Source organism: Ambystoma mexicanum, chromosome 10 (genome assembly GCF_040938575.1).
Source record: "Ambystoma mexicanum isolate Mex_15411 chromosome 10, UKY_AmexF1_1, whole genome shotgun sequence".
Classification (NCBI taxonomy): domain Eukaryota; kingdom Metazoa; phylum Chordata; class Amphibia; order Caudata; family Ambystomatidae; genus Ambystoma; species Ambystoma mexicanum.
Genome location: NC_090932.1, coordinates 524,661,687 through 524,677,223, shown reverse-complemented (window position 1 = coordinate 524,677,223; position 15,537 = coordinate 524,661,687). Strand labels below are relative to the sequence as shown.

At 43.6% G+C, this 15,537-nt stretch overlaps 1 protein-coding gene across 4 annotated transcripts in view; it reads left to right on the top strand.

Annotated features, from left to right (window-relative positions):
* TM4SF19 (transmembrane 4 L six family member 19) overlaps positions 1–15,537 on the top strand; it is a 280,038-nt gene that overhangs the window by 37,394 nt on the left and 227,107 nt on the right. For all 4 annotated transcript variants that reach the window (XR_011276304.1, XM_069620358.1, XM_069620357.1 and 1 more), the window contains exon 2: positions 5,482–5,670. Coding sequence is in view for 3 of the 4 variants with exons in the window: in XM_069620358.1 (XP_069476459.1) it covers positions 5,494–5,670 (177 nt within the window). In the remaining variant the exon portion in view is untranslated. The remainder of the gene's footprint in view (positions 1–5,481; positions 5,671–15,537) is intronic.

The window sequence follows — 15,537 nt, the reverse complement described above, 5'->3', positions numbered from 1 at the left end:
TATCCAAAAAGAGATATGGAAGGGTGGCACACTTTTTGACACGTTTAAACAATCTGTGGTCAATCAAGATTGGAGTAGAGGTGACCATAGGTTCAGGTGTAAAGAAAGTCAGATTGACGTAGTGGCTCAGTGGGCTCGTCGGTCCGATCTACACAAGATGATATGTATGTATGTAAGGAAATTCAGACTGACAAATTAATAGAAAAGGAGAAAATGGGGGTGTCCTCCGATCAGCCCCAAATTAAATGCAGAGAAAATGTTGAATTAAGGGGAACGCCGGATGTCCAATGTCAAACCCAAGTTGCAGAGGTATTGAGTGAAAACCTACAGACTTCGATAAAAGCAGTGCCTGAGGTTTCACTCAGGTTGAGAATGAGAACTAAAAAAAGCATTTTCCGAATGTTGATCAAAGTCTACAGCTGGAATATATGTTTGAACTGTGAATATTGAATAGATCTTTTGTGTTGTCCCTCTTTAATGAAGTAGCAGCTTTGCGACTAATTACAACTAAAGCCAATTGACTTGTGGAGTTTTTATACGCATCGAAGCTTGACTGTGTTAGGTTGCTGGTTCCCTTTAAAATGGTGTATAAGGTTCTTTTAAAGGAACCTCTGCAAATTGAGTTACAATCTCATCCCCTTCAAAGTAAAGGGAGTGGGAATAGGCATCAAAGAGAAAATGTGGGGTAAGTTGCCCTTGTTAGCCAAGATGTGAGGTCAAGAGGTTTGCAAAAAAGTGCTATGGCTGGGGGAGAAGCAAATAAGGTAGAAGAAGGAGACTGGCGTTGGCTGGCACTCTCCATAAGGGAATCTATTACGCAGCAGCTTTAGTACAAGGCTGGCTCTCACCTGCATATAGTGGAATACAAGGTTTTCAGCACTATTGATGGATGATGATTTATGTACCTATTTGAGATCCTTTTCATTTATTTTCCTCCAGGAACTCTAGTTAGTTTCTCCACTGGTACTAGATGGGTTTGTAACATCCTTTAAACCTGCTACAGAGACGCCCTTCCGCTCGGTTGATTCGACCTATTTGTAATGTCATAGGGTTTGTTATCTTAAAGCGAGTGAATCTGTCAAAAGGGGCGATGGTGGTAAACTTAAAGAATTTGGAGGAAGGGGTGTTTAAGTAATATACACTGGCATCCCAGTATGGATATTGGGCTGATTATGGACCAACTCCATGCTTTATTTGAGGATTGGTTTTTAACCTATCCAGGGGGGCATGTGATTGTGACAGGCATGGGATTTTAATGTGCAGTGTGGCAGTGATGGAGACCTGTGTGTGGTAGGGTGAATACAGCAGTACAGAGGCTCAGAGAAGAATAGTGCACGACTCCTGATGGTGTAGGATTATGGAAGATTGGGAACTCTGCATGCTGAATTAATTACTGGGGGGAAATCCTTTAGACTGTCCCACTTGGCATCAGAAAAAACACCTCCTCTGTGATTGATTATGTTTTTGTTAGCAAAGATTTGATAGATGTGTGTATACATTTTAAGATTGTTAGCAATAATATCAGCGATCATAGTATGCTGGTAGCTGAATTATTAGGTGATTTGGCAGCCCAGCATAGAAGTGTGTTGTGCCCACAGTTAGTAAATTCCGGTCGTAACCAGCTAAAGTGGTATGGTACATATATTAAGTGTTTCAATATGATCATTGAACAAAAATGTGTACAATGTCCCTATGAACTCAAGACGGAAATGTTCTCTTCAGGGTCCATATATCAGTCAATCCAGTTGGTAGTGGACTCCTTATATAAAGGTCGAGGTCAAAATATGCAGGGCAAATACCATTTTACACAGATTTGACCACTCCATACAAGATTTCAAACTTAATAGTAGGAAATTCATCCACCAGCTAAAAAAATCCAGTCTGGAGGAGGAAAAGAAATAATATTCAGATTAAAAAAGAAAAACAAAAGTTGAAAAATTATATAATACCACATTGACATCAGCTATATAGGATGAGAAGTAATGCTTACTGCCTTGAAAGGAAAAAATTAGGTAAATTATTGGTCACTTGTTAACGCAGTGTAGCAAAATCAGGTATGTGTGCAAACCAATCCTATATCGGAAGATACATGGGGGTCCCATTTAACAAACTTTATGGCAGCAAGCAGGGATATTCCGGAGGTTATCAAATAATTACCCCCACTAACTGGAACCTACAGTTTACACTTGAGGACATTGTAAGCAGGGGCGTTGCTAGGGGGGGGCTAAGGGGGCTATAGCCCCTGATCTTTTGGTTGTAGCCCCGGATAGAATCTCAGGAGCTACAGCCAAAAGACTAGCTAGCCCCCAGTCCCGACAGTTCCGACATCAGTTTAGCCCCGGATCTTTTGAAGACCTAGCAACTCCCCTGATTGTAAGGATGATTGTTAAGGCAAGTTCCTTTCGGGTGGAGGGTCCAAATCATCTAGAAAACAACATTTTTAAACAATCTCCAGAGGTCTGGGCTAAAATATTATTTCTTTTGTTTAAAGAGATACTGGATACAAAGTTCACCTCAGCTTCGTGAAAAACTGCTTTTGTTATCCCCCATTTATAAAAAAGGTGACAAGATGTTACCTACAAACTATCGGCCAATCACCTTAATAGATGCTGATTCTAAAATCTTTGCTGAACTGGTATTAGAGAAAATAGAGGAATGAATGGGCCTGCACAATGTTCTGGATAAGCTACAAATAGGATTTACAAGGTGGATAGGAACAGATTGTGGGGGCTTTCTAATGTCCTGTTTGTAAAATGTAGCCTGAAAGGAACAACTCTCTCCTATTTATGGAGTAATCATGGACCTGTCTATGGCTTTCAAATTAGTTGACTGAGATATATTATGGATCAAATTGGACAAAATGGGCCTCCCAAGGGGCTTATTGAAAATGTTTGTCTATATACATGAAGGAACCTCGGTTCAAGTACGATCAAATAATGAAGGTGTAATGTCAAATCCAATAATAACAAGAAATGGGCTATGGCAGAGTTGCATTTTGGCCCCCTGCCTTTTTAATTTATATATAGCCGATCTAGGTCAATATCTGTCAAAGACATCCTTTGTAGAACCGAAAATAGTGAAGGTGCGCATCCCCTGGTTGGAGTACGCTGATGATTTTATTTTTTGGATCGTACGCCGATTGGACTCCAAATATTAATTAATGCTTTTACCTGTTTTATTCATGAAAATAAAATGAAAAGTACCCCCCGAAAACCGTGTTTTTAAAATTTTGTAAAAAAGAAAAGAAAAATACTTTAACATGGTTTATAAATAATAACAGATTGACTTTTAAAGATTATATGTTACGTTTGCGTTAACCGATTTTAGCTTATCCATCGAAATCCTTTTATAGAAACCTTTTAAAACATAAAGCGGTTATGTTGGCCGCTCAGATGGCCAAGATAGATGCAAAATATGGTACATTTTCTATTCTCCCAGTTTTAAAATTCTACATAGTTAAAGTGATTCCGAAATGTATTTATGGGCTGGAAATTCTACCTTTGTGGATTTTAAATGAACTTGACCGTTTTGAAGCAATAATGTGGCGTAGAGTAATGCATTTTATTCCTCAAAGTGAGTCAATTGTGGCAGTTCGTTTTGAGTGGGGCCTGCAAACCCTGAGAAGCATCGTCAGATGGAAACAAATAGCTCTTTATTATAAATGTTTAACTTCACCAGAGCAATTATTATATGCTGAGTTTGGAAAGTTGGGGATGAATAATGAAAGCTCCTTGAGAGAATTTGCTAATCATTGCACTTTGCCGCTATCTAAAATGGGAATTTCACTAGAAATGCTGGTCACTAATCTTATGAAGGTGAAAAAAACTATATAACAAATGTACTGGATCGCCCAAAGTGACATGCTGGTGAATTCTACCTTTTAGTCTCATCCAAGCACTTGCCATAAAAGGCTAGGGACTCTGGAACGTTATTTGAGGCTGTTCCCAGATAGATTATTTAGGAATAATTGTATGCATTTCAGACTCAATGTCCTTTTAACGAATGAGATGATATGCATTAGGAATCAGTATCCTATGGAGATGGCTTACTTTAGGTACTGCAAAGATACATATGCAAAAGAAAAAGTGTTTCACCTTTTAGTAGTATGCACAGTACTACTACCATGGCGTATTATTTACTTAGAAAAATGTATACACAATTTAGCATGGGTAGTTTCTGAAAATGTGTGCTGTAATATGTTAAATTGAAAATCGATATCTTTGAAATTAGCAGTTGTAAGGTTTTTAAAACTATGTAATTTGTATAATAAGTAGTAGACTGTCTCCCTTGTTTGTTGTATGTTCTTTCTGAAAACAAAGCTGCCTTTGTGATGAAATATTTTCCATATTTTGATATTTGATGTTTAAAGAACATTGTTTTTACATTTTGTAAAGGTTTATTTTAATACACATTTCGATGAGTTTATTTGAAAGTAATTTCTTTGTAGAAAACGACTTTGAAAAAATGTACAATGGCAAAGGTACATGGAACCTCAGACACCATTCACAAGGTGGCCATATCTGTCTCTGTCAATTGTGTCCCTCACTCTCTGAGGTAGGCAATGACCATTGCCATAGATGGCCATAGACCAAGACCATATATGGCAGCATCTATATTACACTATGGGCCTCCTTACGAGGAAGGAGGTAACCATGCTGCTATTTGCGGCATGGCTACCTCCATTCCGGGTACCGGGTCCGGGTTCCCTGAATGGTGAAGTACCGGGCCATTCCAACCTTGTAGGGCCCGGTATCTCCCCATTCAGGGAACTCGGACCCGGTACATCCCCATTCCCATTTCAGCCCCCATAGGGCTCAATGGGAATGGGGATGATGCTAACAACGGGCCCGTTAAAAATGGGCCCGTTGTTAGCATCCTGGGCTGCTCGCGGGACCCGCTAAGGACGCCTGTAAAACCAGACCTCCTGCGAGCAGACCTCGTAATGGGACGGTAAGGGGTTAATGTTTCCGGCACCTTTACCGGCACCGTAAACCCCTTACCGCCCTCCTCGTAATGAGGCCCTATCACTTGTTGGAATTCTCAAAGGTACAGTAACTGTTACTAAATAGCAGAGCCCACCCATCTGTCAGGGTGCAGAGATTCATTGGGATAGCTTAGGGAATTCGATTGCATGCCATATTTTGGCAAATTGGCATATAATGAGTGCAAGATTGACTAATGGAATAATGTAATTTCTATCTATCCTGCTATCTCTTTTCTCTATAGCTCTCTGTTTCTGTGTCCTGTACTTGCTCATGCGTGTTCTCCTGTTTGCCTATCGTTTCCATAGCTCCTATGCCACCATCAAGCAGAGGTTCTGACACACATTTTTATTAAAAATAAAACAGCAATTCTCCTACTGTGGACCTGCAAATCTTTCCTTGAGGCCAATGTATTTCAATGTAAAAGGTTGGGCTAGCATTTCTTTGTTAAAGGACAGTCATTAATAGTGAAGGGATAAACTATGCGTCTCTCTCTCAGGCACTCTTTGCAATGTGTGTTGGCAGATGCTCCCGCTTCGTGGGCCTCAGCCTAACATCTCTGGCAATGGTCTCCATCACTGCTAATGCCTTGCTTCTCTTCCCCAACTGGAGTTGGAGGTACCTGACAAGAGGTCTCATCACCACACAGGCCCTTCTGCTGCCTGGAATTTGGGGAGGTGGCCTCATGGTGAGTTATTTACTTAATTGATTTAATGTGTTCTGTATAGCACCACTATGCCACTCACATGTCACCGAATTGCACTCACTATTTTCCTGCAAGGAGCTTTAGACTGTATCGAAGACGGTGTCGAATATTATGCATTATTCGCATTTACTGAATTCTCCAACAGAAAAGAAAGACTAATCCACTGGGTACAATTGAAAAAGTATGAAACATAAGATTGAATGAACAGACGTCAGGATTTATGACCAAACTGATGGGATTATTGTGAGTCCATATACCCTGCGATGCAGCGCTCCCACTCTTCTGAAAAGGCACACAATGGAAGAAATCGTTAAACAACCTCTCTGAACTGAAACCCATGCAATTCTAAACTGCAGCCACCTGACAACGACACAAAAACAATCTATATCGTAATCATATCATACTATACAAAAGAGGGGAGGTTGAGGGATGGGTAGAAAGGGATACATCTCGCCTTCAAATGTTTAGTTAAATCATCTAAATTCCCCTGTCACAAAACGAGTGAGTGGAATTTGAGCAGTCTGGGCAGACGCATCGCAAGGACGTCAATTTACCAAAATGCCAGGGTTTGCGAAGAGACATCACATACCCGATTACATCAAAGGAAGTGAAATCACATGAACTATGAACCTGACAACATCACAGGAAGTCATGCCACGTGACCTTTTGTCCTGATAACATCACAGGAAGTGACATAGCAAAACTACTAAAATCACTACAATAAGGGTATTGTTAATTAAACTACAAATAGTGTTAAAGAGGACAAGGGCTATTGTAGTTTTCAACCATATATTAACTACAGTGCTGTTCCATTATGCAATTGGGTACAGTCATGATATGCTGGGAGCACATCCAAGAGAAGCATCATAGGCTCGCACCATTGCCTTTTTATGTCAGTGCTGCCTCCTATGGCAAGTCACTGCTGTCTTATATCTGTTGAAGCCTCAGATTCCAGGTATACCTATACTATGCTAAATACTGTCTTGTATTGTAGACACTGCTTCAAAATGCTCGATTCAATGTCATCTACCTTATGGTGCAATCATTTTCCAAGTTAAGCCTCATATGTCCTTCATAGTCAACCTCACATGCCCATGTGCTGTATCAAGCACAGACTCAATGACCAATGCCATCCATTTTAAGAAGCCCACTGCTTCCCGTCAAATCTGATATCTTATCTGTTGTACTTTCTTTTGCAATGAAAAGAGCATTGTTCTTCCCTGCATATAAATATATAAATGAATTAAGATTATCCCAAGTAAGGCCTGAAATGCTAGAGACTTGATTCAGCGTGTTTGTTCATTTTAAAGTGCAAACTTATCTGAATCACTTTTGATGATCTCAGTAGGAGAATACTGTCTTTAATTTTTAACCAAAGAGTTGTTTGTGTTTAATAAAGTGGTTATGTGAAGACCCAAAAAACATTCTAAATCTGAAAACATAAAAAGAAATCTTTATTGAAACTTGTTAGGTAAAACAATTATGATTTATTGTGTTGGAATGCAGGAGGAACACAATAACCAGTGGTAATTTGCTGAGCTAGCCACATTCATTGTTACATACAGCATAAAAAAGTGAATTTCCTACATGTGTAAAAGTACATACAAATAACTGCTTTGCATAGTTTACAACGAAGTGTCGCACATTTAATATAAAACACCACACTTAAGCAAACTACAAACCTAGAGTTACAAACAGGCGCACATACATACCGTATACATTGGAATACAGCTATCCCCACAATATTATTTCTGAAGATGCAATTGCAAATGGTATTGTAGAAAATGTGCAATTCCCTTATGCAAATGGTCAAAGCATACACACCTTCAGGAATTGCTTGTTGTAGCATCCCCCGCTTTACAAGCAGTCATGATTTTAAAAAGTGAATGGGACTGATCAAACTCACAGTGTGTGGTATTTCAGGCAAAGAGTGTTTTTTGTGACCAATGAATTACATTTTGACATCTAAATCTGGGCCAGTAGGCCCGATATCATCGAGGCAGTGAGAGGGGGGCCACTGTGAGTGCAGGGCCAGGGTCCCTAGCTACCCACACATGACGTCCATGACATATCAGCATCATGTTATCCAGGTTTGTGCAGCAAGAGCTACTGTTTCTTGTAGAAAGTTTTGCAAGTAGATCTGTAGGGCCAATCATCTGCCTTCCTGACATCCTCCAGCCTGCCACCACAGAAGGGGATTTTGAGGTCCTTCTTCCTCTCACTAAATGGGCGCCAAAGGTGGCAATTTCGCCCCACCTGGCAATGTTAGAGGTTTCATTAAAATATTTCCTGAAAAGGATTAGGTGAGCAGTCAGGATGCTTTACAGGGTCTCAGTTGGGTTGCTCTTAACCTGAAATACTTAGGACTGCGAACAACACAAAGTCTTGTATTGTTCCGACTAAGAATTAAAAGGCGCCATTGTTTGACGAGTTTAGTAAGATAAAAATACACCCTGTATGCATATAAATTGGATTTTCATGGCCCAAAGCTTTGAAGCCTAATGCTGTCCTGAAAAGGGAGGCAGAGAAGGATAGCTAGTTTTGTTGAAAGGGGTTTGTAGGTCATATCGTCATTAAAAGGGAGAGAGGTAATAACATTCAGCACAAAATACATATAAGTATGAGAAATTAGGCTTTATGAGAACCTTCAATTGAGTCGATTGTAAAGCTTTCAAAAATGTATTTTCCCTTTAAAGCAAGACATGGCCTGTAGAAGTTGTAGTTCCAAAAGCAGTGATATTTCTCGAAGCATATCCCTCTGAAAACGAGGAAAGCTACTGCATGTGTACAGAATCCGATAATGGATCAATGTCTGGAAGCATATGTGTAGCCCGTGACCGCAAGGGGCCCGGCTAGTTGGGCTACGTGTTGACCTTCTGGGGGAGCACAGAAAAGAAAGACACAGACAACGGGGTAATAAAGCCTTTAATAAATGTGTTGTGTGTGTGCGTGTTTATTTATGTAAGTGTTGGGACAAACCATCCAGCCCACCATTGGGCTGCATGGAATGCGGAAAGTAAAGTAAAAAGACAGAATAAAAAAGAACTCCCCTGCCCAAGAATAGGCTGGGCAGGGGAGAGAAAGAATCCAGGAGGATTTAAAAATAAAGACAGTTGAAAAGGACAGTTGAAGAGAGGGAGAAAAAAAGAAAATGTCTTACCTGGGGGGTCGCTGCCTCGAGCACCCCCCTGGGCCTTAATCCATTGAAAAGCACTGGGCAGTGCAATAGGGATCCCCCACAGAGACTGTGCAGGGGGACCGAGTGGCTTGGCCACCCCTGGGCCGTGGCGCCTGTTGGCACGCCTGGGGGCCAGATGGGACGGGCCCCAGAGACATTTCATGGACCAGGCAGAGTGGCGGTGGCTGCCCGGGTCTGTCAAGAACAACCCGGCAAGGACCGCATGTGGAGGGTGGCTCGACTGTGCTGCCCGGCTATGCCCCCAAAGGCTTGCCTCGTGGCCAGCGAGGCGGCCATTCATCAATGAAATCCTCCCTGGCTGCTTATGCCTGCAATGAGTCCTGCGGCGTCCCTCTAGCAAGAGGGACGCCGCCGGCTCTAATAATGGTGCCCAGGTTGTGTGGTGAGTTCGGGTGAGCGCCCCAGCCAACGGGGCCCACCCACGAACTTAAAGAAGGCCACGGGTCACAGCGGTGAGGTTGGATGTGACCCTCAGCCAACGGGGCCTACCGTAAACTAATATAAATACTGCAGGCCGCGGCAGTGATGTTGGGTGGGCCCCCCCAGCCAATGGGCCCAGCCTAAATAATATATAAACCCTGCGGGTCGCGGGAGCATAGGGTGCCGCCCAGGACAATAAAAAGAATGCAGTATGTGCAGTTGTTCCATGTGGTGGACGGGGCCACCCTGGAATAAAAGGAGGGGGCCAGGCCCACCCGTCATCTCTGGGGCAGGGCCCAGTTCAGCCAGTGTCATCGGGAGCAGCCCTGCCCATTGGACATACCTAAAGGTACTGTGAAGGGGTGGCTGTCTGCAGCAGTTAACCCATTGTTATAAGTGTTTTATGTTGTGTATATGTTGTGAGTCTATGTATATATGTATGAGTAGTCATGTGTATATGGGATTCATGTTATGTTCGGTAAATGTTAAGTAGGGGGAAATAGAGAGTTAGAGTTGGAGTATTAGGGGAATGTTAAGTAGGGTAACTGCTAAGTAAGGATAGATAGGATATTATGTAGATGGCCATGTGTATTAATTGGGGGTAGAGGGGAGGCTCCCTGGTGTGAGGTGGTAGCATAGGTTGGCGGCCTGCCAAAGACCTCCTTGCAAGATGGGACCATCCACAGAGGCCATCCTCTGGTGTCACTCTCCATGTGGGGTGGTACCTGAGTTTAGGAAGGCGATTGGTTGTAGCAAGCTCCAAGGAAGAGTGAGCTGACGTAGCTGGCCCCGCTTAGATGGAGCACCTACCATGGAAATCCTAGGATCTAATAAGGGCATGCTTAACAAAGAGGGACCCCGTTGTGGGTCTCTATAAAAATTCACTCTGGTGTCTGTGTCTGTTAATTATCAAGGAACTCGGGGTGTGGACCATCTCCTGTGTTAACCCTTTTTATTTGCAGGTTGGTCAGCGCTCCACCAGGGTAGCTGGTCTGAGATGGTGGGGTGGTGTCAGTGAGTCAGTATCTGGCCCAGAGTATTTATAATTCTCTGCTCAACCAGGCCAGGAACAGGGGCTACATTGGAGGCACTGCTGAGATGGACTAGGCCTTTGAGGGCCCGGGTGAGTGGGGTGGCTTCATAGCGACGCCCCTAGCGTCGCTGTGGTTGGCATTCCCAGGGATGGGAATTTCCGTGGGAGTAATGGAAGCCCGTGGCCCCAAGGGGCCCGGCTAGTTGGGCTACGTGCTGGCCTTCTGGGGAACACAGAAAACAGACACCGGGGTAATAAAGCCTTTATTAAATGTGCTGTGTGTATGTGTTTATTTATGTAAGTGTTGGAACAAACCATCCAGCCCACCATGGGGCTGGATGGAATGTGGAAAGTAAAGTAAAAAGACAGAATAGAAAAGAACTGCCCTGCCCAAGAATAGGCTGGGCAGGTGAGAGAAGGAATCCAGGAGGATTTCAAAAACAAGACAGTTGAAAAGGACAGTTGAAGAGAGGGAGAGAAAAGAAAAAGATTTAACTGGGGGGCTTGCTGCCTCGAGCGGCCCCCTGGGGCCTTATTCCCTTGAAAAGCATTAGGTGGCACAGCAGGGATCCCTCACAGAGACTGTGCAGGTGGGCCAAGCTGCTATGTGGGCCCACCTGGGGGACAGACCGATGGGCCCCAGAGACATTAGTGGCCTGGGCAGCGTGGCAGTGGCTGCCCGGGCCCATCAAGAACAACCCGGCCAGGTCCATGTGTGGGGGCGGCTGTGTCCCCAAAGGCCCGCCTCGTGGCCAGCGAGGAGGGCCGTTCATCAATGAAATCCTCCCTCTGCGTATGTCAGGAGCAGCCCGGGAGGGAATGCAGAGTCGCGCAGTGGAAGCCGCGGGTTGGTCGCCATGTATGCAGAATCTGATAATGGATTGATGTCTGGAAGCATACATCAATGGATTGATGTCTGGAAGCATATCCCTCTGAATATGAGGAAAGCTACTGCATGTATGCAGAGTCTGATAATGGATTGATGTCGATATCTATGCATTAGTGAACCCAACCCTCCTAAACTGGAATATAGTATTATTGAGATGAATGTGCTTAGGAGTCACATTGAAAAGACTGTGGGGGTCATTACGAGTTAGGAGGTAGCCATGCTGGGTCCGGGTTCCGTGAACGAGGAATTACCGGGCCATTCCGACCTTGTAGGGCCCGATAATGCCTCATTCAAGGAACCCATCCCCATTGGAGCCCCCATAGGGCTCAATGGGAATGGGGAGGGTGCTAACAACAGGCCCGTTAATAATGGGCCCATTGTTAGCACCCTGGTCTGCTCACGGGACCCGCTAAAACCAGGCGTCTTTAGCGGGTTCCCACAAGCAGACTCGTAATGAGGCGGTAAGGGGTTGATGGAACCGGCACCTTTACCGGCGCCGTTAACCCCTTACCGCCTCACTCATAATGACCCCCTGTGTCTGCCTAAAGATATGGTGAACCCAGGAAGTAATTAAGTTGTTTAAGCCATTCAAGCGAGTAGGGTTTGAGCAAGGACATTTTGAAGATAGTCCAACAGATCCATCAGAAAGCAATGCCCATTCAGGTTTAGAAAGTGTATTGTTAATTCTAGGAAACACAGGAAACATACTTGGGATGGCCATACCGGAATTCCAAGTACCTGCAAAGATTGTATCTGGTGCTTATGAAGCTCTGTGAATCAAAGAGAACAGTGTAAATGCATACCTGTCAGATTAGACCAGTCCAAGAGAAGAGGGTTTAAAATATATGACTTAGGGAACTGGAATCAGGAAAGTTCATGGTTTAGGCAGGAAAAGGAAAGACTCAACATTAGTGGCACCCTACTATTCAAATGAGTTTCCTAGGCCCTATGTTTAGGGTTCAGCAAGGTCAATCCACACCTTGGTTGCAGGGCCTCCCCATATATTGCCTAACTCTCTGAGGGGTAAACATAGCAATGCAGTCATGGCTATACTCTCGCGAGTAGAGCAGAGCGGAGATAATGTATACGGTAACATGCAATAATGCACATTAGAGAATGTACACACAGTACATGTCTTATCAATATATTACAGGTGTGTAGCTTTTTAGGATAGAATCCGTTGAGGCAATGACTTCCATCGGAGTTACTAAATGTTCAGAAAACAGTTCAGAAATACAGTTTGCAATGTTTGTGGGTGGGGATTTTAGAATTGGAGTGAACATCCGTGTCAGTCAACGCAGAGAAAGCTGGTGCTTGTTGCAAAAAGGAGCTATCAAACTAGGGTCAGCACAAGTTTCATGTGTGCTTAGCTCATGCCCAATGCTTTTCTATGGACCCAATACAGTTAATTTGAGCAAAGCCCAGCAGCTAGCCTCTATTTGGAGGAAAACAGTGGGGTAAAAATAACAGCCCAGCTGTGAGTTTTCAGGGTATGCAGGCCCCGTAGGATGATGCAAGGACCATGGACGACCTCGCTGGGGTGAATAAAGTAGAACCTGGCGCAGGGTAACTGTGCAGCCTCCCCCCTCAGACCCCCCTGCTGAGGTTGCTGTCATGGTGGACAAAGCAGTGCAGAAAGGCCCAGTGGTTCTAAAGCAAGTAAGATGATGCTTGGGCAATCGTGGGTTTTAGAAACCATCTACGGCCAGTCCGTTGCAGTAGACTTGCAGTCCCAGACATGAGGTAAGATAATTACGTGGCTAGCAAGTGCCGTTCAAATAAGATCCAGAGACCAAAAGGTGAGTGACTCAACTATGGCCGCTGAGACAAGTGAAAAGAGCACCTGTGTGGTTCCTGGAGTGTGGTCCGGAGTGTGCAGTTTCCAGCAGTACTTTGCATGTCTTGTTATGGAGTGCAGGAGCGGATCGATCATACTCCTTGGGTTAGTTCTTTCAGTTTCTTCTGGAAGGGTCCCAGCCTTTGACAAAGGTACGGCGTACATGGCCATATTGTTTTATGAGGTTGGGAGATGGAGTCACATCCAGCTTCCAATCAGGAAGACCTCACCATTCAAACATTTAGTGGCTACTCAATCAGCAAAGGTTTCAACATTCAACCGTTCTATTGCTTCTTCACGCAACAGTCAGCGATTCAGGCACCCATTTTTTCATCTAGTCAGATATATGCTGATGGCTGGCCCCAACTCCCGACCTGGAGACTCGGGAAGGCCATGACCATAGATGGCACAGACTAGTTTCCATGCTTACTGGGTAAACATTTCCACGTTACGGAATCTCTCTGGACCTTTAAGCTAGGTTGCCACTTTTAGGGGCCTGAAGGGAGCAAGCCTTTGTTCCCTGATTACAGAATCCCTGCAGATGGGTGCAGACTTTGAAAAAGATAACAACGTGGCCACCAGTCAGTGAGTCAAGGAAAACACAGTAGAGTACCTTTGGGGCATGGAAAGACACACTGAGTCACATCACCAGGGAGACCATGAAAGGGAACTCACTTGGGAAAAGGGGCTAATTAATCATGAGGTAAAAAACTAAAATGAAAGGGGCTTCGCTGTGAGTCACAGTTTAGGACTTTCATCCTAACACTTAGAGATGAGAGAGGGATGAAATATTTATTGTGTAGCATTAATTTCCTTTTGTCCTAAAGGTGACAGGAAGTACAGTCTATTACTATGTTGGAGAGTCTTGGAACCTGTTATGTTTACACAGATATGGTCTTGTATAAACAGAAGTGCCAACATCTTTTGCACTTTGGAATAGTGGCTTCGATTTTCTTCTCTCGAGAACACTTATGCAGCAGACTTTTGAGGTGTTGTCCTTTGCAAAAGCGCACAGAAATGCACTCTCTCCTTAATGACGATCTGTAGAGCGAAAGCGCCAAATGAGAGTTTACAAGTATTCTATTTAAAGAGGTGCTTTTGAAATTTAAGCATGCCCCACTCCCCCTCTGTATGTGGGCTTGCGTTTGCTCCCCAGCCAAGCCAACTGGCTTTGACTCTATGATGAGATTCAGTTGGCTGCTACAGATGGCACTGCCCTCCCAAGCACTCATATGACTGAGCCACCAAATGAGTTCTTCTCTGCTACCTTTGGACAGGCAGATATGTGTGATCTGAGTACAATAAACCTACTGAAAGGGTTGAGAACTTTGGGTGTTTGTAGCACTAAGTAGAGCAGGAACACTGCTTGGACAAAGGCTAAAACCATTGCAAGTAATTTGCGAGAATAACAATTCCTAGTTTGAATGGCACTCTGAAACACAATTCTGTTGTATAAAGCGCCTTATGAATGCTCAATAAAATTGAAATAAAATGGCTCAACTTTTTATGGATTTATTGTGGAAGGAGGGTTTGGGAGGAGAATGCAGGATTGCATTCAGTTGTGGAAGACATCCCAAAATTGGATTTTTAGACAGTATGGCATTTCTTCGAATGTATGACCTATTCCAGTTTCTGCAATTCAGATTTGGCAATATATACATTTTTTGCTTATTGAGGGTGGATTTTGTTCTAGAAAGAACATGCTGTTGCAGTAAGTGACTGTACTTATATCTTGAGCCCTGAAAAAAGTGATTCAAAGAGTTTGGGGAAGCACCACTGTGCTGAGGAAAGAGGGGAAGTAAGTGAAATTAACTGCCATTGTATTCTGTTCCAGATATGCTCTATGTAAAGATGGAGGCGAGGCCGTGATAACATTGTGATAAAAGTGTCTCTCAGATGTATGTTTGCCTTTCATTTGTTCATTAGAATAATGTCTGTGATCACATGACGCCCCTCCATTTTGAAGTGTATTCAAAACATGTGGTTATTCAGTTATTCACGTTCATTACTGGTCTGAAACCTGAATCCTTTCTTTGCAGTCAGTTGATGGTACACACCCAGAGTGGGGACATACATTTGATGACTGTTCTCTCTGAGGCAAGCTGGATCTCTAAATATATGATATTCTGATTTTATAAAATACAATTGTTCAGGCTGAGCACAAAACTCCAGATTTTAATCTGGTTCTGCCCGCAGAACTCATGGTTCTGATGTTAGGGATTGACATGATGGATTGAACATAGCAGGTATGCCTCCAGGATCTCTTGGGGGACATATATACTGGATGAACACGATGGATTGAACATAGCAGGTATGCCTCCAGGATCTCTTGGGGGACGTGTATACTGGATGAACACGATGGATTGAACATAGCAGGTATGCCTCCAGGATCTCTTGGGGGACATATATACTGGATGAACACGATGGATTGAACATAGCAGGTATGCCTCCAGGATCTCTTGGGGGACATA